The sequence below is a fragment of the Sphaeramia orbicularis genome, chromosome 17, assembly GCF_902148855.1.
Source record: "Sphaeramia orbicularis chromosome 17, fSphaOr1.1, whole genome shotgun sequence".
NCBI classification, from domain to species: domain Eukaryota; kingdom Metazoa; phylum Chordata; class Actinopteri; order Kurtiformes; family Apogonidae; genus Sphaeramia; species Sphaeramia orbicularis.
Window position 1 is genome coordinate 16782125 of NC_043973.1, and position 23867 is coordinate 16805991.

The 23867-nt window shown below is 38.6% G+C and overlaps 1 protein-coding gene across 1 annotated transcript in view; it reads right to left on the reverse strand.

Moving 5' to 3' along the window:
• LOC115437545 (protein wntless homolog) overlaps positions 1–17915 on the reverse strand; it is a 28324-nt gene extending 10409 nt beyond the window's left edge. Inside the window, exons 1-6 of the mRNA XM_030160778.1 lie at positions 17594–17915; positions 13431–13703; positions 8669–8793; positions 7387–7548; positions 7106–7242; positions 682–850 (exon numbers count right to left, since the gene is read on the reverse strand). Coding sequence (XP_030016638.1) covers positions 682–850; positions 7106–7242; positions 7387–7548; positions 8669–8793; positions 13431–13703; positions 17594–17699 — 972 coding nt within the window. The 5' untranslated portion in view covers positions 17700–17915. The remainder of the gene's footprint in view (positions 1–681; positions 851–7105; positions 7243–7386; positions 7549–8668; positions 8794–13430; positions 13704–17593) is intronic.
• Between the last annotated feature and the right edge of the window lie 5952 nt (positions 17916–23867).

Genomic DNA, 23867 nt, shown 5'->3' on the forward strand with positions numbered 1-23867 from the left:
ACAAAAAACACCTTTCACTGCTAAATATTTAATGGATTTGCATTTTTAATTAATTTTCCTTCTGAAATATGACACTCTAAAATGCTGTCAAAATGAAAAAGTTCCCTGTCAAAACTGAGTAATTATCTAGTTCATGTAGTTACAAAAAAATGATTAAATGATCAAAAGTAACAATTATAGCTGACTTTGTTATTAGATATTACACTTGGTTAAAAAAAAAAAAAAAAAAAGTACTCAGTATCCTACTGCATTTCAAATCTAACCTACTCAACACTCTTTATCCAAACAAATAACTTATTCATAGTGTTTTTGCAGGGCTGTGAAGTGGTGGCTGCAGTATGGAGCAGATGTGAAGCTTTCAGTTGTTACGTTCACCAAACATCTTCATAAAACGTCAAGGATGTAAGAAATGAGTTATATCTTCAAGGACCTGCTTGATCAAGTCACTCATAGCAAGCTGTTTAAATTAGGCTGAAATAAGAAAGAGGAGAAGGAGCAGAACAGTGAAGCATTCCTGTAAACAAGCACTTGTTATTCAGCGAGACGCTCTGTCCTAAAAATTCGAGCATAGGACCTAAAGGCCTGAGATGCTGTGGTAGAGACGGCAGCTGAAGAGGCAGCTTACAGCTCTACAGGAAAACAAAAACATCATGCAAATATGAGTGAGGATGGGTACAGTACCATGAGGTGCTCCCCACAGAAGATGATCCAGAAGGAGAGCAGCATGGAGTAGAAGATGCCCTGTCTGATGTCTCCAAAAAGCAGCATCCAGGTCCAGTTGAAGCCAACAGAGAACCACTCCACTGGGATGTTGATGAACGTCATGGAGATCCCCAAAGCAAAGATTACCCTGCAGATGTAAAACCATTAAAATCAGACTCAAGTCTAAAAATCTCAAATTTATGGTGATTTTGGAAAAGAAACCGATTTTAATTGTGAACCTCATGGAGATGAACTGGTGCAGTGTGCGTTAGGGCTGCATGATTTTGGCCAAAAAAAATCCAGATTTTTTCCTCTAAAAACTCAATTTTCGGGTAAAACTACAAAAAACAACAGAGGTCAGCATTTCATTTTCATGTGCAGCCCACAATGCAAGGCACTGCTCCCTACCTCAAATCTGTGATGGTATCAAGGAATCCCTGAAAATTCTGTGATGGGCCCACAGAAGCTATACTGATGTAAGTCAGTGACAGGTATCAGTCATGTGTGCATGCGTGGACCACATAATATGAGTGATTTCAATGTGGTTATATTTAAACTGGGGGATCTGTGCATGGAGGAGACCCAGGACACACTAGAGGGATTATATCTTTGGGCTGGCCTGGGAACGCCTCAGGATTCCCCTGGAGCTGGTGGATGTGGGCAGGGAGAAGGCTGTCTGGGCTACTCTAGTAGGGGCTGCTGCCCCCGTGACCTGAATCAGAAGAAGCCAGTATGAAACGGATCCGTGTGGGACAAGGTAAGATGAGTGATCCCCATGAGGTTATATTTAAACTGGGGGATCCATGCTTGGACCGCGACTTACATTGGTATCACTACTGTGGGCCCATCACAGATTTAAGGTCCGTGGTCATTACACGAACTTCTGTGAAAGGCTGCTCTCACAGATAGGAGGAGGAGCCAACGGTGGCCCGTATGTGCGCAGCCCGGAGGCACGAGAGATTAAATCCATTTGACAATTCCCTTTTCAAAAAAAATTGTCCCAATTCAAAAAGCCACTTTTGATTTAAAATTGATTAATCACGCAGTCCTAGTGTGCATTCAAAGTAATGCTGTATTGGCAGTTTTTCACTTGGCACATCATTCACTTCACATCACAGATGTTTTTGCTCGACTTTCATTGTCCGCCGTCTCTTTACCATCAGTCAATAATATCTAATTTATTTAGATGAATGACCACATCTTTAGACGTTTGTACGTGCATGTTTTTTTTTCGTTATAGAAATGTCAGGTTTACTGCTCAGTACATGTGGTGATCTGACTCATTCTGGATACTAATACCATCACCACCAAAATTAAAATAGCTGTCTCCTTACATGTTTGTTACCTCGGCCAAGGAGGTTATGTTTTTGCCAGGGTTTGTTTGTTTGTCTGTCTGTTTGTTTGTTTGTCTGTCCGTTAGTGTGCAACATAACTCAAAAGTTATGGACAGATTTGGATGAAATTTTCTGGGTTTGTTGGAAATGGGATAAGGAAGAAATGATTAAATTTTGGTGGTGATCGGGGGGGGGGGGGCCCACGGGGGGGCACGTTTGTCTGTCTGTTAGTGTGCAACATAACTCAAAAAGTTATGGACAGATTTGGATGAAATTTTCAGGGTTTGTTGGAAATGGGATAAGGAAGAAATGATTAAATTTTGGTGGTGATCGGGGGTGGGGGGGCCCACGGGGGTGGGGGGGGGCACTAATCAGCCTTGGCGGAGGTCTGCGCTCTCCGAGTGCTTCTAGTTCCAAATGTTATACCAATATCAGACCTTTTTCACTCACACAAAACAAATACCAGCAGAGCTCGAATGAACAGACTCAGTCAGATGTGGCCTGATCAACTGTCCCATACAAATCACATTCATAATTATCTTTGCAACACACAGATAAAAACATTTTAATGTAGTACAGGAGCATCTGTGTCTGCTGAGCAGACTCATTTGATTTCATTATTGATTAGATTATCCACTCAGCTACAACCACACCATTTCCCTTCCAGCCGATCAAATTCTACATAATTCCTCACCAGCTAACCTCATTATTATAGCTCATTCGACACAACCTTGAAATCTAGTGGGAGGAGGAATTAAAAACAGGCAGCCTACAGGAAGGCACAATGCAGCTCGTATTCTCATGTCTGCAACAAGCCCCTGCATGCCGCCAGTACATGAGACAATGATGGTAATAGAGAGAAAGAGGGAGGGATCCAGGGGAGAAAAAAGCAGCAGTTAAAAGGTGTCCTAAAAATACGTACCTATCACTGCAGGTAAGGGAGGTAAAGTCATAAAAGTTCTAAGCAAACCCACTACAGAAAGTTCAGCAGCAATGTTCCACAGAGGTAAGAGAGTGCAATCACATTTGCCTGGTATGCAGGGAATGTGTCCTGAACACCACACAGACAGGGGAGCTGAGGCGGGTAAACTGAGTGTTTAAGAGTGTATGTGTGTACAAAAGACAAAGGATTGATGTTGTGCTTAAAAACAAAGTACACATTTTTTTCACAGCATTTTGATATATGATAGCAGTAAACACAGGTGTGTACAAATAACACCAATTATGACTGCATTCCATTTAGGTGAGCAGAATCAGGAACACTGAGATTGTGAACAAGCCTGGGCAATAATAATACAACACCAGACACCACATCAGTAAGAAAAGTACAAAAAAAGCTTCAAAATTCAGTACTTTCAGTAGTATATGAAGAAATGAAACCCCCTCAACTCTAGCAATGAGTGACAGTCATTTAACAGTATGTTGCGTCTCCATTAAGATGAAACCCTACATCTGAAGTAAGTAAAAATAAGAAAACAGTGATGCACATGAGTACCACAATTAGTTTTTATGATACCATACTATTTCTAAAAAAAAAAATAAAAAAAGATTGAAGAAAAAAAAAACAAAAACACCTCAAAGATATGAGACAGTATCTCATTTTGTGCCGTTTAAATCCCATACCACTTGATAATAGTGTTGTAAAGCATCTTTAAATACATAAAAAGTATGTAAATAACAAATATGTGCAAATCCCAATGTTCTGATTACATACAATACAAAAGTATGACACATATTGTATTGCCAGATTATTGTCAATAACATGGCTGTAATATTTGACAGTGAAACCTCGTTTAAAGCCACACACAGCTCGGACATGTATTTTCACAAGAAAATGTCTCCAAAACTAGGTGAGAAAAGCCAATTGTGACGCAGTCTAAGTAAAATGTGGCATGCCAACAGTCACTTTCCAGACTAAACACCATTATAACCAAATGATTTAACACACAGACACCCGTGAACATACTGTGCTGCATTCACAGCTCTGTGGAAGTGGAAAATGTCTGAATGGAAAATGACTGAATGAAAGTGTCACACTGACACTGATTACTGATGACTCTTTACTAGTTAAACTTCAGTTACTGTACATATGTGCCTTTATAACTGATATAGTTAAATTCAAGTGTTTAATCAAACTCTATGAATTTCTCCTGCTTTTCCTACTCTATAAATCCAAAATAGTTCATCATCAACAGTCTTTCCTTTTGCACACCTATGTGACTTCTGCTACTGGGGGGCTCTCAAAACAATAAAGGATGTAACAGATTCTATTAGATCCTTTGTCATGACATCATCTACTAAATAGATAATGCCACGAAGTAATGTGGTATGAGGGGAGTTGTCCTTTAGAACACTGATGTAATCTGTCGTGACAGAAGCAGAAATATATTTCACTTTAATTTTAGTGGCATATACTGTATTTATGTCATTTAATTCTAACATTATGGTTGTGAAATAATATTAATGTTCGTAAAGAGAATATGATGCTATTGTAACGTGACCAAATTAAATGAAAGGTCATGTCTGGACATTGAATGCAATGTCTCCTAGTCTGAACACTGTTGGAAACATCTAAACTCCTGTAAGCACACAAGTCAAAATATATAACGGGCCTAGCTGACTTTAGATATTTTATTATATATATTATTATATTGTAGTATTGAAGACCATTTTCTTATCTGGATGAAATAAGTTATAGGGCAGTTACATGTTCTCATTTTACGTTTGCGTTGCTATAGGTCATTTGACATCTGTCCTCTCAGTTTAGATTCAGTCTGAGGTTTACCATTCTGACACCTCTGTGGACTAGCATGACAGGAGACTCTGGTAAAGCTTTTACAGCATGAAAAAATCATCTGCTGTCCACAAATAGGGTACAAGTTGCACTTCCTGAGAGCCCACTGCTCTTTTGGGAATAAGAGTCCTGAGCTGGAAAAGATATAGAGAAGGAGAGAGCACTGGCTGTGTGTGCGCTGTATGTGTGTTTTCTCAGTGAGCTGTGTGTATGCAGAGTGTGTCGGTTGAGTGCTAGCTTGCAGATTTTGTAATGTGTTTCACGCTTCGCCTGGCACTTCCTGTGGCGTAGAGCACTGCCTCTTACTGATCCATCTTCCCAGCACAGCAGGGGGTTGGACAAACACTGGACTCTGAGCATAGCTTTAAGTTTTCATAGCACGGCGTTCAAACTATCCGTTTCAGACAAACTGCATCTACCTGCTGCTACAGTTGCGGAAAAAATTATTAGACAACCCTTGTTTTCTTCAATTTCTTGTTCATTTTAATGCCTGATACAACTAAAGGTACATTTGTTTGCACAAATATAATGATAACAAAAATAACTCATAAGACTTTAATTTCAGAGCTGATATTAGCCATTTTCCATGGTTTTCTTAATAATAACCAAAATCACTTAAGGTCTTACATCAATAGCTTTGGCATTGTACTGCCAAAGACAGTGCTTTTAGGCATTCCATGTTTTCTTTTCTGTCTGTTTTAGTTACATGATACACATAGGTGTTAGTACTTGATTCCATAACCACTGTTTTGATGACTTTTGATGGTCTAATATTTTTTTCCGCGACTGTATGATAAGTGTAGATAAGGTATGAACTGAGGTGATCTTAACTATTTTCCAAAAAAATAACTGAGGAAATCTGAGAAGAGAACCCTCTTCACTTTTATAAAGATCAGAGTTCAGAATCAATTCTAATTCATAGTTTTCAGAGACTTTTTCAACAAATGACATAACATAACTGGATGTTATTAAATGTTTAACTTGCAGTTGACGGTTTATTGCGACCTGCTGATGGGGATGCGATAACACTTTTCCTCTGACATTACAAACAACATACTCTGATCTTAGTGACCTTCAGTGCAGAGTTAACATGACCTACTTGCAGATTTCATCCATAGTTTATAGGTGCTGTTTCTTAGCAGACATACTGAAACTGGGCCTCTGTGGCTTAGTATGAAACCATTAGGACCTGTGTCCACAGTTAGCTGTTTTGGTGCTTGCTGTGTTCACTTTCCATACAAATACTATGAAGGGATCCTATAAGGCATACTGGTGTGATTCAGCAACCACATCGAACAAGAACATTAAGGAGTAAAATCAGCTTTGAGGCACCACTGCTAGATTCAGCACACTGACACCTCTTGCTGGAGCATAGTCCTTAAATATCATGGATGACACAAGTCACCCAGCACATAGATTGCTTTCAGTCTTTCCCTCAGGGAAGTGTCTACAGAGACCCATCAGAACCCAGACCAGCTGTCTCAATGACTACTTACCCCCTGGCAATTACAATACTGAACAGCATGCACTTTACTCAATTCAGTAAATATTTGTGGGGTTTTACAAGTATTGTTGTAATTTTTTTGTTGCCATTTTTAATATACAGATTTAATGAATAAAGAAATTACAAGGGTAATTACATTTCATTGCATCTAAATGTATAAACAAATATTTTACATACATACAACAAGAATTGCAGCCCTGCTGGTTTTATGGCTTTGTGAACAAATAAGTTGCAGTTTACATCTATCCAGAATTGTGCTGTATAATATAAATACATAATGTAGACTTCGAACAAATAAAGTACATTTTTTGTGAAATTGACATGCACTACATACAAAAACACCATAGTGATGTGTATGATTTCAGTCTTCAATTACAAATGTTAGATAATGGATGAAAAATGTTGCATTAGAGCATGTCCAATGAAATTGACCTTTTGTGTACAAAATGTCATCACTTCATCCATTACACAATAATAATTAGCAATTTGATTCTTGACATACGGCCAAAAATTTGCCATGTTGTAGCTAGGACATGGAACTTTGATCACAATGATCTCATTAGTTCACTTTTAAGTCCAACTATTTATGCAAAGTTTAAGACAATCAATCAAGCTGTTTCCTGAGATACTGTTTTATGAGAACTGGACAGATGTATAGATCATGGTTATCATCAGCAGAGAGGCATAATATGAACTGAATAATTTTACTGCACTAAAAGTGCGTTTTCCAAATTACAAAACAGACATATTAAAATATGATGACAGCCTTACTTCTCCAGCAGCACAGGAGGTCTGCTCATGAGGGTGATGCGTCTCCAGTACCAGATCATAATGATGAGGATGCTCGGCGTAAGGAATGTCTTCATGGCAAACCAAACTTTGGTGAAACCTCCATTCTGGTGAATACCCTGGTACAAACATCAGCATTGAATAGGTATGTTACACAATACACTATGTATTATATGTTCTGTTACTAAATTTTGTTCCCTTGTGTATAATATGTTATCAGGATTCTCCTCAAAAACACCACAAACAATCAGTGGTCAACTTACGACAAGACGAATGTCCTTTATTTCTCCGATTCCCACGTTGACCTTCTTGCGTTCATTGACCGGTAAGCGTATGTTGAGCAGATAGTATTTATGGGCGACGCTGCCAACTTCCATAAAGGGCAGCAGGTCACACTCGTAATACCGACCTTCATTCTCAAAGGTCTGAAAAACAAAACCAACCAGGTCAGACTTAAAACATATTCAGCTGAAAGCAGCCGCTTCTCCAGTTAAACCATAGATCAGTTTGGCTCTTTGGAAGTGGAGACATAGTCAGTTCATTACTATAACCAGAAGAGCAGGTTTCGCCACTTAGTACAAATACAGACCAGTGTGTCCCTGGCTGTAAATTTCTTTACTATAAATACAGTTCAATAGTCAACATAGGTGGCAACAGCAGATGACAGTAGTGTGGCCTCCTGACTTTGAATTAGTATGTTTTCACCAGGCCAAAAACCTATTAATGAAAAACTTAAAAATGTACTGTTCAACAACTTTAAATGACCCTGACTATGTATTAAGAATCAGTCATAGCACCCCATTGCCTTTTCTTCTGAGAGGTAAAGTCCATTAATAAATGCACATCACCTGACTGGATACAGAGATGTGATGTACCCTGTAATCATAGAACATGCTGTGATCTATAAAAAATTAATGCACCATATAAAACATTTATTTTATTTTTTTAAAAAGAGTATATACCAACCTTAATGTTAATCTGGTTACTAACCTGCCTGTTTTGTCTTCTTGCTGCTGAATACTTGAATTTCCCTCAGGATTAATAAAGTATCTATCTATCCATCCATCCATCCCAAAGATCAAAAAGCGACAAGCTCACAATATTTGAGGCCAAGTAAAGAATGCTAGAGGTTAAGACTATCAGTTATGTTACTGGGTCAGTAATGGTTTAAGTTAACTAGTTGTGTTAACATTAGCAGTTAACGTCAACATTGTAGGTCTGAAATGTGTTTTTGACTCAGTTGCTCTGCTAAAGTCTTTGGATTCAAGATTTTTAAAACTCAGTTATTCATTTAAGACTGAATTTGGAAAAATAAATCTTGCATTTTAAACAGCTGTGGTGAACACACAGGCAACTTAGATTTAAGATTAACAGAATTTACAATAATAATAATAAATAATAATACAATTAACATAAAAAATACCATATATACATAACCAATTTCAATCATGGTCCTCACCCTAAAAGGTTGTATTAATAGTGTAATGTGTCTTTTTGGCTGTGCAGCACAATAACTAACATTATACCAAAGTGTTATGTCCTCACCTTGGCAGTGGTGAAGTTGCAGCTAAGCTTCCTCTGCTCAAAAGAGTGAGCCATCTCCGTCCACTCACTGACTGTGTCATCTCTGTAGGCCAACCCAACATCAATGGTGACCATGGCTCCATCCTCTGGAAACATTAAAAGCATTCAACTAACTTAATTAATCACAGAACACATGCAGAGGAGCGAATTGCTGCCAAGACAGAAAACCACACTGTACAATGCATTTATGCGTTTCTGACTTCTCAACACTGATGTCTGTCTGTGAAGCAATAAAATTAGGTCATGATGACAGATGAGAGTGGCCTTTAGTTGGAAGACCCACAAACTGACTACAGGGAATATTCACAAGCATATGTTCTCTAGTACACTCTTAAAATAATACTGTTCATGCTATTTTCAGTTTCATATCTGAGAGTAGTATAAGCGAGTGGCATAAACACAATCATGTACATATTACTAATGTAGGTCACAGACCATCTACAATTTTATCTGTTGTCAGGAGAACTCAATAAAAAGGAGATTTTCACCATGTAGTCGAAAATAAACTTTATAGATGATCAAATTAAGTAGTGTTATTATGCGGTCCTGATATCCAGAATGAGTTTTAAAAACACACATGTAAATGTAGTATGTGATTTTATCTGTTCCACATGGTGGCCCAAATCTAGGTTACTTCCTCCTTGACATGAAGCATAACAACACCTCGAGCTGGCCTCCAACAGCCCAGCCCAGTGAATTCAACAAAAAGATCCAAAGCCAAGCCATTAAAACTGCATCTTTAGCTCACATTACAAAGCCAAGTGTTCTCTCCTACAGCTCCAGAGTGGCTCTTGTGTGTTATGAAACAAGCTGGAATGAAGAGAAAGAAACCCAGTGGCCTTTACTGAGAGAAAAAAAAAGGAGAAAGAGGGAGAGAGAACCAGATGAGAACTGGCAGCCGACTGTCTCTGCAGTGCCATCCCCTCTGCCATTGGTCGAGCCCAACGCCCTCCAACGTCAGCTCACTTCATGCAAACATTCCACTCCAGTCCAGCGGCCATCGCCACGGAAACTAAGCCTCCTCAACAGCTGTGTTATTGCTGGACCCCTGCCAAGGGGTGCTTGGTGCCTGGCTGGAGTGGGGCAGGTGGGTGGAGTAGGTAATAAGGGTGAAGCTCTTCTCTAGGACAAACACAGATATGGTGGTCAAGGAAGAAGAGTCTTTGCGCTCAATTGTCGGACAGAATCCACCTTTAGTGCTGAAAAGGTGACTGAGTGAGTGGCTGATGCTGTTTCATACATTTCAACCACATACAAGCAAAGAGCAGTCACAATTCAAGTATTTCAGTAAAATGAAAACAATGTCACAACCTATCAGGGCTTCAACCCAACAGCACAAATCAGATGGACCTGAAATTTCTGTGTTTTTTTTTCTCATCCACAATAGGTATTCTAATAAGAAATATAGGAAATGATGACAGTGGAAGATTTTAAAAATGTAATAGGAAATAGGAACCAGTGTAACAACTTTAAAGTCAAAAAAGTGTTTTAATTACTTCAACGCAATGTAACTTATTTCATTTGGTTATTTAATATTAAACTAGACAATGAAGCTAAAAAGTTGTAAAAACATTTAAATTTCGCTCATTGATTATCATCAGACTTCTATTAAAAATTATTCAATATAACATGAAATTAAATTGGAGTGTGTCAGGTGTCATGTTGTTGAATTCTTACATTGAGAGGGATTCTTATGTGATGAAAGGTAGGTGCTCTGGCCTAACAGATTGATTGCAACAATGCCTGCCCAACTTGATATTGGAATTTCAACTCACACACACACACAAAAAAAAAATAAAAAAATCCCAGAATGTGACACATACTGCCAAATGCATGAAGCCGGTCTAGACATACTACTCTTTGTAACTAATCCTACCCTTGATGGTGTTGCACTGGTCCACACTTGTCTGGAAACTTGCCAGTTCTTACAGTCCGTGGTGGAGGTATGCGCTCCCCTCTAGTCTTAATCTATTTGGAGTATTCACCATTACAACATTACTAACTCTTCACTGCTTGAGGTTGAAATGCTACAAGGACAGGGAGAATGCTCTGCCAGCCACACAACTGTCACCATACAGCAAACCTTCATTAATTCAGAAACACAATATTCTATCAGCAGAGGAACTGTTCCTATCCATGCTTTGGCCACACTTTTGCAATAAATGTAATATATCAAGCTGGCCGTTTTATCACATCTGAGCCATGGGAATTAGACAAGCTGTTCTTTGTGAACGGCAAAAAATTTCAGCCTTTTAGTTTTGATAAGCTTTGGCTCAGGCTGAGAGTCAGGTGAAACCATCTCTGCCAAAATGTCAGGTCAGAAACAGGTGGTGGACCAGGTACCTTTGTAAATGAGGCTGTGTCTGTGCCATCATCATCTGAGGCTGTAGCAACAATTACTTTTCTAAATGAAGTGATGTTGCTCAATGAGGAGTATAGGTTATCTTTTCCCACAAAACCTTTCACCTGCATTCAGAAGAATTTCAGGGTGAGAGGCTATGGGAGGCAGAGGAGGATCAGGCCATCTCACAATATAGGTGAGGAAACAAGACAACACTCCAGACAAAGCAACAGATCTGAAAAAATGTCAGGTGCATCAGTACAACTACTGACAATGCAGTACATTTTTTGTCAGTTTTTTGGCTGCACTCTATAAGACTGGATATTTAAGTGTTTTAGCACCTGCAAAAAAAGGATGAATACTACTGCTGCAGCAGTTAATTATCCACTTGTTCTCACAGGACCTCCTATAAATCAAAAAAGATCAAAATGACTCTGCAGCATCTGGAAGAAAAACCTGTCTGTGGTCCAGGCTGAATCACTGACTTATCTGTCTGGCAGCCAGTAAACAACCCACAGCCCCCTAACACATTTCCGCTGAGGCCAAGAATGTGTGCAAGCAAAGCATGCTTATGATGACTAGCCTACCACTGTAACTTGAATGTTTAGAGAACCAAGGCCACAAAGCCTGGGTCATATAAACAGGTTAACTTTTTATTCTCTACATTATTAGAGTGATTTCTATGGCTTTTCTCTACAGGAATCGTTACGTTCTCAGACTTTGATGCAGCAGCTTCTTAGTGTTTGTCATCATCCTCTTTCATTTCAACAGTTTAAGACACCAGTTATTGTTTGATGCCCTTTTCCTTTGACTAAAAACACATCAGGACAATTTTCAACAATAGTACAGACAGCATTTTTATAATTATCAGAATGACTAAAATTTACAGTCCAATATCTGATCAAATAATTAACTAAAAAACAAACAAAGCTGATTCTGATGAAACCACCTCTGTCTTCCTGTAGACACCATCCTCACATCACTATTGGATTGTTTACACATCACATGTAAAAGGCCATCAGAGGGGGTGCCATAGCCAAAATCTTACACGGTTATATAAATAACCCATCTTATGTAATCTATTTAATGTATATATACTTACTTTTATAACCACAGTAACAGTATCATAATACACTAAGTGTTCTTTGTTCTATTTTCTCCTTTTACTTTTCAGTTCCATTAAACAACTCCTGCTCAGAAGTATTAAAAATAGTGCTTCTCATTTCTAATCCCTCCAGGACAATGTGAGGTGATTTTAATTATGGTTGTAATATTATTACAGTACAGGATATTATAATAGAGGACAATTGTGTTTGTTTGATTCAACAGTCATGTTAAAGGCACTTCAATGTAGTTTGGTGCTGGACTTATTCTAAAATTTGATACCAGGATTTTCATTTTTACTGACCCTAGGGCCATGTTTACACTTCATAAAAACGCTGTGTGAGGAGACGGCTGCAGAAAAATTTTCTAAGAAAGTTATTGATGGGACATTTACTTAATTGAAGTTCCTTGGTCATAAAATTATATTACTCAGGTGAAGGGAAACAAAATAATTTCCATTTAAGTTGACCTAAATCCACTTAACTGGGGTGATCTCACACATTAGGCAGGTAACTCATTTGGTTCAGGGATTAGATATCAGGATATTTCACTGCTCAGACTTAATCAGCTATGAAACAAATTCAGATTATCCGCTTTCTCGTTTTAAAAGATGCATGCCAAACTCACAACCCCCAAGGATCTATATAGAACAAACTGCAGGACATCCATCATTGTTTGCTGCCTTTCACAGAAATCCAATCTCATGAGAAAGAAACATTCCTGTGGGTTCCCCAAGCATTCACAGAGATGAGATAACAACACAAGACCAGGATGTCTTGCAGTGGAGGTAATAAAGGGAACATAACAGTATTACTGGCAAAGCAGAATGGTTGTGCCTGAGCAATTTATTGAGTGAGTGATTAGAAGTGACAATGGACATAAATATCTCAAAGCCAGCCTGATCTCACTGAGCCACTGCAAATATTTAACAGATTGAGAAAATAAGAAAGACAAAATATTGGCATTGTCAAAAAAAATAAATCTCAAGTACTGAAAAAAATATTAGCACATGCAAGACCAAAACCAGAAAGTTTACACTACTGAGCTATGAAAAAATGTAACAAGTAATAAAACTTAAAAAAAAAAAAAAAAAAAAAGCAATAGACTTTGGTTCTCATAAGGTTTACATTCCTTACAGTAAATCCCATCTCACTTTAAAAAACAAAAACGAAACATACAGGCATGTGTACCGTCTATAAATCCATGTCCTGGAGGAGAAATATGAGTCATGTTCTGCACACCCATTTCTGTAAATCTTAAAAACAGTCTGGTTCTCACCTATCTGGTTGTACACCTTAAAAGCGATGTCAAACTGCAGGATGACCAGCATAAACTGGAACCATGGGCTCATCTGCTTGTTTGGCAGAGGAATGTGGACAGCAAAAACGATGTTGTTGGCCTCAATCTTCTTGGCTGTGGCCTCATCAAATGACCGGATCTTGTCGCACTGGTTTGGGCCCCATGGCATGAACCATTTAGTCTCCTGACGATGCTTGGCTGTGTCCACACACTTGGTGGCCAAGTAGTGGACCGCTATTTTGGGGCTTGGAGCTGGTAAAACACAAAGTGAGAGAGATGTTAGATTGGGTGTCATACTGAAGTACTCCAGCAATGTGTTTTAAGGTCCTGCCAAGCTAAATTTTCCTTCAGACTAATAAATCACCCAAAAAAGTTCGAATAAAATCAATAAATAACATCTGAGCACAGTGGATTAAACTAAGCATGGACTATATTAATATCGTAGGAACAGTCAACAGGTTGGGATCAAGCCAAATCCAGTCCAAACAGTCTGACAATTAGTTTTAACACTGTTTAGAAAATGCCTGGAAGCAGGGCTCACCCTCACTCTGAAGTGATGGGGTGGGAAAATTCCCGAAAGCTCTCGGCACCAATTACACTGTTTACGCATTGAGATTCATAACCTTGACAAGGCTGGTTTGTAAGGATCCACTCACAGAACAACAAAAAACTAACAAATTCTTTGGTGTCCTGTCGTAAAACCTGGAGGCCGTAAAGGTTGGAGGGAGTGCTAGTGTAGTGTTAAGTCGAGGAGGTCGACTCACTACAACCTGCACAGCATTTGGTGCAAAGGATTTCAGATGTTTTGACAATAATCATATATGAATTTGTTTGTAGCCTGGGATTTTACCTGTATTATATTATATCAAGTTCAACAGAAAGCATGGCAACTGGGAATTTTAAGTTTCAAATTAATCCTCAGAGAAATAACTGTAATTAGGAAATCCTTCTCTTTTTATTTTATAAACACAAAAATAGTTTAACAATACAAATACATTGTACAGCAAAAAAACCAAACATAAAAACTGCTGCACCTGCTTTGAACTATGCAAAAAGTTCAGATCAGTCCATTGGATAATTACAGTAATAAGTAATATGCTTCAGCTACAACAGGTTCTTTAACCAAGTGACACAGTGAGTCGCTTCTTGCTTTTTAAACAATGATAAATATTAGACTGCATTTCAGTGGAAAAGGGTCATATGGTCTGATGAAGCCAGACTGAGTCTATTCTGGAATAATGGGAGCATCAGGGTGAGACAGAGGCAGATGAAGTGATTACCTATCACGCCAGGTATCTACAGTACAAGCCTGTGGGGCCAGAGTTATGATCTGGGGTTGGTTTAGATGGTCATGTTTAAGCACGTGCCCAAAAAAATCCTAAAAATAAATGTTGTAACATTGCATACATTTAATGTAACGTGTCACAACAAATATGTGCTGTAATTAAAGCTAAATGCTAAATAAAGCTAAGGATATATACTGCCTGAGTGTGGGCTATTTGGACAAGTAGTTTACATCCAGAGAAAAAGTGCCTTCAGATTAAAAGAGTTGTTGGCCATTAGAGCTGGGTGATATGGGCAAAAAAAAAAAAAATTAAGTCTCAATTTTATGGCTGATTTACAATTTTATTGACTATTTTCTGGCTACATGAACCAAAGACTCTCTTTACAAATATATCTGCCATTTATGACTATAAAAACACATTCACAATTATGTTAAAAGGACAAAACATTTTTTTTATTTTTGTTGGGCAAGAAAGGTCTCTAGAGGAATAACTACAAGCAAAAAGCAAAACCTCAATTAACTGAATTAATCTGATAGCTATCAGCAGCTACTGAAACCAAGTTCTGCCCATACTATTAATCTATAAAAGTTCAAATAATCAAATGCCATATCACAACAATAATTGAGACAGGCCTATTGTTCACATGAAAGCCCATCATTTAAATAAGTAAACCTGGTATGGGCTTCAGGAAGCATTAAAACAGGTTCTTTCTTTGAACTGTGATACAATTTACAACCAGTCATTATTAAATTGACAAATGCAATAACTGACAGAAAATCCTTTACAAATACAGTTTCTTTCCACAACTCCATGGATCAAAAACAAACCTAATTCCAGATAACTGAGCAGTAGACCACTCCTAGGAAAGCTCACAAATCCACTTACATATAATATTAATGTATGCCAAGCTGATCAGTAACAATACAGGCTTTTTACTATTCATTATATTTTTTATAGGAATAGTGGTAGTATTATTATATTTTGCTGTTGTAACACTGTAGAACTAATAAAAGATCATCGTATCTGGCATCAAGCAGTTCAACTTTCAAATCAAGAAATGTATCCAAACCAGAGAAAAAAAACTCTATACAAAGACAAAATGTAGGCACTCCCACTGCCTTGAGCAAATGTGCAAGAAACAGTGAAAAAAAATACTCTTGTCCTGAATGTGCCAAGTTGTAATCACTATCACAAGTGCTTCTCATAAGTACTGACTCTGGGAAGAGAACATGAAAGCCTGGAGTTTCCGGATCAAGGCAGTGAGTAAGATTAGTGACATATTTAAAGACTTTAAATTGTTATCACTGACAGAGGTGTTTGTAGGGATGTACAGACTCATACTTGGAATAGACAGATTATTTCAGACAGGAACGATACACTTTATGGACTATGAGCTGAATCATTGTTTGTCCCAATCCAGATGTACTCCTGTTTATCTAAACATCTAATCATATCTGTCTCCTGTTAACAGAGCTAAAGGGTGGTAACCACAAACAGTCTGACACACCCTTTAGGTTACAGACACTCTACGCAGTCATAAAACTTTACAGACACTATTTTCAAGGAACCTTCAATTGTTCGAGCGTGTTCATTGCTGTGTAAAATAAATCATAAAACACACATAGGGGGAAACAGACACACAACAGTCTAAGTAGACTCTAGTTATGTGGACTCCTTTTGATTGGAATTATATAGTGACCCTGAGAGTCCAGCAGCACCTCCAGTCTCCATCACAGTGTGTCCAGAAGAATGGCCGTCCCCTGAGCCTACTGACCCCATGCAGTGTTCCTGGGTTTGTCGGAAAACAAGAGGAGAAAACCCCCTTTCTACTCAATTACCCCTGCCGCCCCCGGCCACCGAGCAAACACAAAGGAATCCGGCTTCATTAAAACCATCTCAGCCAGGGACAAACCAAACCAGCTAATTTATCACCAGCTATGTAGTGACTGATGCAGACTGCAGGGACAGGGAGACCGGATGGTGTTTGGGGGGGCCTTGTGGGTGATTTCCAGATAGATACACATCTTTCACATGAACTTTTTTCGTAACAGTGGTCTCCAATCTATGTATATATATGTGTATGTAGACATCATGCATGTGTGAGTGAGTGGGTGGGTGGATTTGAAGAAACTTGACAGCAACTCCTCTACACTCCTCAAGGCGAAATGTAACTTTGACAGCAGTGTGCAGCAGTGTCTGTCTCGAACGAAAACAGAAAAAAGAAAGATGAATGCAAAGCCTGCCAGGCAGTGGGGATTTGGGGAGAAGGGGAAACACACAGGGGAGAGGGGAAGGAGTGAAAGGAAGGTAGAGATGCTGCCTGAGGCCCCACACAGCAGACAGACATTATATACAGGAGGAGGAGGAGGGGGAGGAAGGGGGAGAAATGAGGAGCGAAAGGGGGGAAAGAACATTCAAATTTGGATCAAAGAAGTGAAAAAAAATCCAAAAAAGGTTGGATGTATTGCGGTGTCGAAACATATTTAAAGAAACGTGTCATTTCTAGCTTAAAAATTAAGCTAATGTTGTGGTATGCAGGCAGCAAACACCTTGATACACAGCAGTGATTTAGCTAAGGTAGCCTACACTTGGGTTTTGCATTGTGCACAGCTCAGTACAGCCCAGGTACACAAAAAAATCAGCTAAAACTTACTGTGTTTTATCCTGCTTTTTCTTTCTTGTCATGAAAACATGTATTGACGTTGAAAGGGAGTCACGTAACGACACACAAAACTTTTAACTTGAAGCATTTTCAGATGTTTCAACAGGCACGCGCTCACAAAAGACTAACGTTAGCTAGCTAAAATAAAAAAGTACAACAAAAAAAAACAACAAAGAAAAAGGGGAAAAACTTACCAATTAAACCGCCGACCATGAAGGCAAACGCCTGGAACAAAAGCAGAATAACTCCCACTATCACCAACTTTTTGGTGCTCATATTTTCAATAATAGCCCCCGCCATGGCGAAGGAAAGAGCGTAAAAATATCACAGCGAGCCCAGAAAAAACAAGAATGTGCGTAAAAAGACACGAAATCGCTGCATCAACGGCTAGAAGGAAGAAGGCAAGCTGGGACCCCTCCACCACTCTGCTCCTGCCTTTCAACTTCGAAGGAGGAGGAAAAAAAAGAGGAGGAAAAAAAAAAAACAGGAATCACATGACCGAATAGCACTCAGCTTTATCCCCGAACAGAGAGCACCAGACCGGGGGAAGATCTGTGGAGCGCCGCCGCATAGCAATAGAGGCTGGTAATGCAGGTTACCGTGTCATTGAATGCCTGTAATAGCGCCCCTGTTGTGCGGGTACAGCCTGCAGGGCTATTTAAAGGAAGGTTTTACAAGTCCCATCTCATGTTTGCAGCTGAATAAACCGTCAACACATTGTCATCAAAGTCTATTCTTGAGTCACTGCGTCTATAATGTAGGTTACATGATGTGAAGGAGGAAAAATAAGAAACTAATCCTCAGCATTGTGGCAGCTTTATCCAAATTATATCCATTTTTGAGTGTTATCTAAAGCTGGAAATGGGTCATGGAGCTGCATTTATTAGCAGGAAGAAGATATAATTTCCTTTTCTATTTCACTTACTACTCACATCCTCCTTACATATTTATATATATATATATATATATATATATATATATATATATATATATATATATATATTGTTTGTTTGTTTTTTTTTACATCACAAAAGTATTTTCATATGTAGTACTTTTTACAGGGGTTGGACAAAATAATGGAAACACCTTCACCTCAAGATGATAATGCCCCAATCCATACAGCTAGAATTGTTAAAGAATGGCATGAGGAACATTCTAATGAAGTTGAGCATCTCGTATGGCCGGCACAGTCCCCAGACCTCAACATTATTGAGCATTTATGGTCAGTTTTAGAGATTCAAAAAAGACGTCGATTTCCACCGCCATCGTCTCTAAAAGAGTTGGAGGGTATTCTAACTGAAGAATGGCTTAAAATTCCTTTGGAAACAATTCACAAGTTGTATGAATCAATACCTCGGAGACTTGAGGCTGTAATTGCTGCAAAAGGCGGACCTACACCATATTAAATTATATTTTGTTGATTTTTTAAGGTGTTTCCATTATTTTGTCCAACCCCTGTAGTTTACATGTGTATATTCTCTTATATATTCTTCCATAAAAACCCAGTGCTACTTTTGTGGCAGTTCTCAAATACATTTTTCTTTCTATTTAACCTTTCTTAAGTGATTTACCACCATGTACTGTAATACAGTGGTTCCCAACCTTTTTTGACTCGTGACCCCATTTAAACATCACAAATTTTTGGTGACCCCAGACCATGGGTGTCAAACTCATTTTAGTTCAGGGGCCAAATTCAGCCAAATTTGGTCTGCAGTGGGCCGGACCAGTCAAATAATAACAGAATTCTGTAGAAATAGTGTCAACTCCAAACTTTCCTTACATGATGAAAAAGTTTACATCTACAAACTGCCCTTTAAAACAATGTGAAGAACATGAACAACCTACAATTTAAGAAAAATCTGTGCAATTTGAACAATATTCTGTCTCAGTTTATCATTGACGTCATGTTCATTCCAACTTATAGATCACAGTGGATCTACAAATACACTAAATATTCAGTAACAGCAGAATATTATTAAAAGTACACTTACATTTCTTCAGACATTTCAGGTTTTTCAGATTTGTTCAGAATATTTACATTTTCTGTGAAATTCTAGAGTTTATTTTGGTGTAAATACAGGAAAACGACATGAAAATATTGACATTTACAAAAAGAAAAAATTGGAGTTTTAAGAATTTCTAGGTTATTATGATCATATTTTTCCCGGTCTGTATGTGGAACCTGAACCCCAATTTTCTGTGATCATCTTCAGTGTAATTTTGGCATTTTCACAAATTCCTCCTGCGGGCCGGATTGGAACCTTTGGCGGGCCGCATTTGGCCCCCGGGCCGCATGTTTGACACCCCTGCCCTAGACATTCAAAACAGAGAGTTTTTCTGCTAAAATTTATTTGTTTTTGATCATGTAATAGTTTGCCATACTATGTTCCTAATAAACATTAATTTTAGATGACATTTAGTCTATATAATGTATATTATTATGGACGGAGGCAGAAAAGCCAGGTGTAGATTACTGCGCTAAGTGAGAATTTTATTTTCCTTGGTCAGGATATGTACAGTCAGGACTCAAACTATGAATTATGAAAGAGCTGCAGCATCTGAAACCAACCACAATGAACGTTTGAAAGATAAACAGTACCACAGTGCTTCAGAGTTTCTCCTGTGTTTTATATATTGTGATTGTCTTTCTCAACTCACCGTATATTTTTATTACTAAGTTGTTGGTTTTTTTTAATCAATTACTAGAAATTTCAGGCAACCCCATTTGAATTTCAGGCGACCCCACATGAGGTCCAGACCCCAAGGTTGAAAAACACTGCTATAATATCATCATCTGTATTTTGCATTTTTCACTGCAAATCATGTATTTTTCTATATTTAATTTAGATGTTCATGAAAACTCAGAGTAAATTGGAAGGTTATTATATCAAAATAGAGAAAACTGAAGGAAAAGTCACATTTTTAGCAAAGATACCAATAATTGAACATAAAGACAAGTGTCTCCATCCACTGTCATTGATCCAACTCCATGGGTTTTACTGTTGAATCAATGTTGTAGATGATGATGGTGTTTCCACGTTCACTACGGAGCCTCTGAACGTCCACATGGGTCATATCTGATGACCATGAAAAGACGACAAACTGTATTTTACACCAATTATTTACATGTATTTATATGATTAGTGGCTCAAGAGGTATTAGACACTTCAGATCAATAAATGATTTTGGTCACCAGTGGATGTTTGGGTCTTTATGGGTTAAATCAGTGGTTCCCAACCTTTTTTTGCTCGTGACCCTATTTTAACGTCACAAATTTCTGACGACTCCAGACATTTAAAACAGAGACTTTTTTTTTTTTTGCTAAAATGTATTTGTTTATAATCATGTAATAGTTTGCTATACTATGTTACAAATTAATGTTAATTTTAGAGGACATTTAGTCTATATAATGTATATTATTATGGACAGAGGCAGAAAAGCCAGGTGTAGATTACTGCACAAAGTGAGAATTTAATTTTCCTTGGTCAGGATATGTACAGTCACTTCAGCTTGTATTTACAAGGCTGACAATTAACACTGAACAAACAATAACTCAAACTATGAATTATGAAAGAGCTGCAGCATCTGAAACCGACCACAATGAACATTTGAAAGATAAACAGTACCACAGTGCTTCAGTTTCAGACTCACAGTTTGTCATGTGTTTTATATATTGTGATTGTCTTTCTCAACTCACCGTATATTTTTTATTATTACTAAGTTTTGTTTTTGTTTTGTTTTTTTTTCATCAATTATTAGAAATTTCAGGTGACCCCATCTGAATTCCAGGTGACCCCACTTGGGGTCCTGACCCCAAGGTTGAAAAACACTGGGTTAAATGGACATTCAAGGACCTTCACCTATTCAGTAGATAAAGAAATGTCTTGTATTGGTTTTCTTGCAATGGAAAACTGACTTATCTGTGTAACAAAAACATTGAAGATTTTCATATGGCATTTAGGTTGAAACAGTAAGATATGTTTTGTTGCACCAAGAGTGTGATGCTGTTATGGGGATGAGGGGTTTATAAGGAGCGTGTGTTATGTTGTTTATGTATCATATCCATCCATCCATTATCTGCCGCTTATCCGGGGCTGGGTCATGGGGGCAACAGTCTAAGCAGGGATGCCCAGACTTCCCTCTCCCCAGACACCTCCTCCAGCTATTCCAGGGGGACCCCGAGGCGTTCCCAGGCCAGCCGAGAGACATAGTCTCTCCAACGTGTCCTAGGTCTTCCCCAAGGCCTCCTCCCGGCGGGACATGCTCGGAACACCTCCCCAGGGAGGCATCCAGGAGACATCCAAAACAGATGCCTGAGCCACCTCAGCTGGCCCCTCTCGATGTGGAGGAGCAGTGGCTCTACTCCGAGCTCCTCCTTGGTGACTGAGCTCCTCACCCTGTCTCTAAGGATGCGCCCAGTCACCCTGCAGAGGAAACTCATTTCGACCGCTTGTATCCGGGATCTTGTCCTTTCGCCTCTCGGCTCAGCTCCTTCTTCACCACAACAGACCGGTACAGCGACTGCATCACTGCAGATGCTGCACCGATCCGTCTGTCAATCTCATGCTCCATCCTTCCCTCACTCATGAACAAGACCCCGAGATACTTAAACTCCTCCACTTGGGGCAAAGACTGTCCGCCGACCCGGAGAGGGCAAACCACCTTTTTCCGGTCGAGAACCATGGCCTTGGATTTGGAGGTGCTGATCCTCATCCCACTCGCTTCACACTCGGCTGCAAACCGCCCTAGTGCACGCTGAAGGTCCAGGTTCGATGAGGCCAACAGGACAACATCATCTGCAAAAAGCAGAGACGAAATCATGTGGTCCCCAAACTGGACCCGCTCCGGCCCCTGGCTGCGCCTAGAAATTCTGTCCATAAAAATTATGAACAGAACCGGTGACAAAGGGCAGCCCTGCCGGAGTCCCACATGCACCTGGAACAGGTACTGCCGGCAATGCGAACCAGGTTCCTGCTTCGGTCATACAAGGACCAGACTGCCCTTAGCAGAGGGCCCCAGACCCCATACTCCTGAATGTATATGTATAACATTTAACCCATAAACACCCAAACATCCACCATGTACCAAAATGATCCACTGAAGCTGTTTAATCCCTGCTGATCCACTAATACATGTAAATAATTGGTGTAAAATGCAATTTATCATCTTTTCATGGTCATCAGATATGACCCATTTGGATGCTCAGAAGCTCCGTAGTGAACGTGAAAATGCTGTCATCTTCTGCAACATTGATTCACCAGTAAAACCCACGGAGTTTGAACACTGACAGTGGATGGAGACACTTGGTTTATGTTCAGTTAATGATAGATTTACTGAAAAATTCACTATTTCTTCAGTTTTCTCTGTTTTTGATGAAAAATAACCTTTGAATTTACTTTGAGCTTTAATTAACATCTACATAAGTAAATTAAATATGGGAAAACACAGGATTTACACTAAAAAAAACTCGAACTAAACAGGATAATATTACAATAAATGGTGATAAATCACTTTAGAAAGGTTAAATGTAGAGAAAAAATCATTTGAGAACTGACACAAATGTCACACTGGGTCCTTATGGGTTAAAATACAATAAATATATTTGTGGGGGAAAAAAAGACACGATAAAAACCAAGTAAAGAGCAGTAGTCAAAAAATAATATAAAAATACATCAAGATAAAAAGCGATGTAAAAGACAAAAAACATGATGAAAATGGTGAAAAACACATAAAAAAACAAACAAAACTGATGAACCCCCAAATTTCTCTTTTGAATCTCAAAATGAAAAGATTTGGGAAACAAAGATCTGAACTCATTTGACCTTATATTTTACACATTAACTGATTAACTGCAGTAGAAAATATAGAGAGAGTGTTTACACAAGAGTGTTTAGGGTTTTTCACAAATAGTAATGCAAAAACTTTAACTCTTTCATCCCAAAGAATTTAAGACTGGAAAATATTTAGATTAGTGGAATGTGACACATTTTTACCTCCGCCAAGGAGGTTATGTTTTATGTACTGTTGGACTACTTGAGAACACGTAAGAGGTGATTATTCCTGCAGTTTCATACTTATGTTTATCTATGTACATCTAACATAACTATTGTAGTTTTTACTCCACATGTACATCTGTCTGACAGCTTTAGTTACATATAGTTTTTAGTTACTTTGCATATTCTTTTCTTCATCAACTGTCTGTCCAGTGAAAACCATATATCTGTGAATGCAATGCTTTTGAAAGATTATGTTAAGGGGAGTGAGGGTGCCTTCAGGGCTTGAGGAAAAAAATAGGAAAAGGCATTGAAAATGGAAAAACATGTCCCCAAAGCTGACATGTATTTCTCAGAGGACAGCTACAAACCTGGGATGATCTTACAAATTATGATGCATCGCTGTAGATTGAACTATCCACAGTATTTGTAGTATTTCAAATGAACCTAACCTTAAACATTTACAGCTATAAAA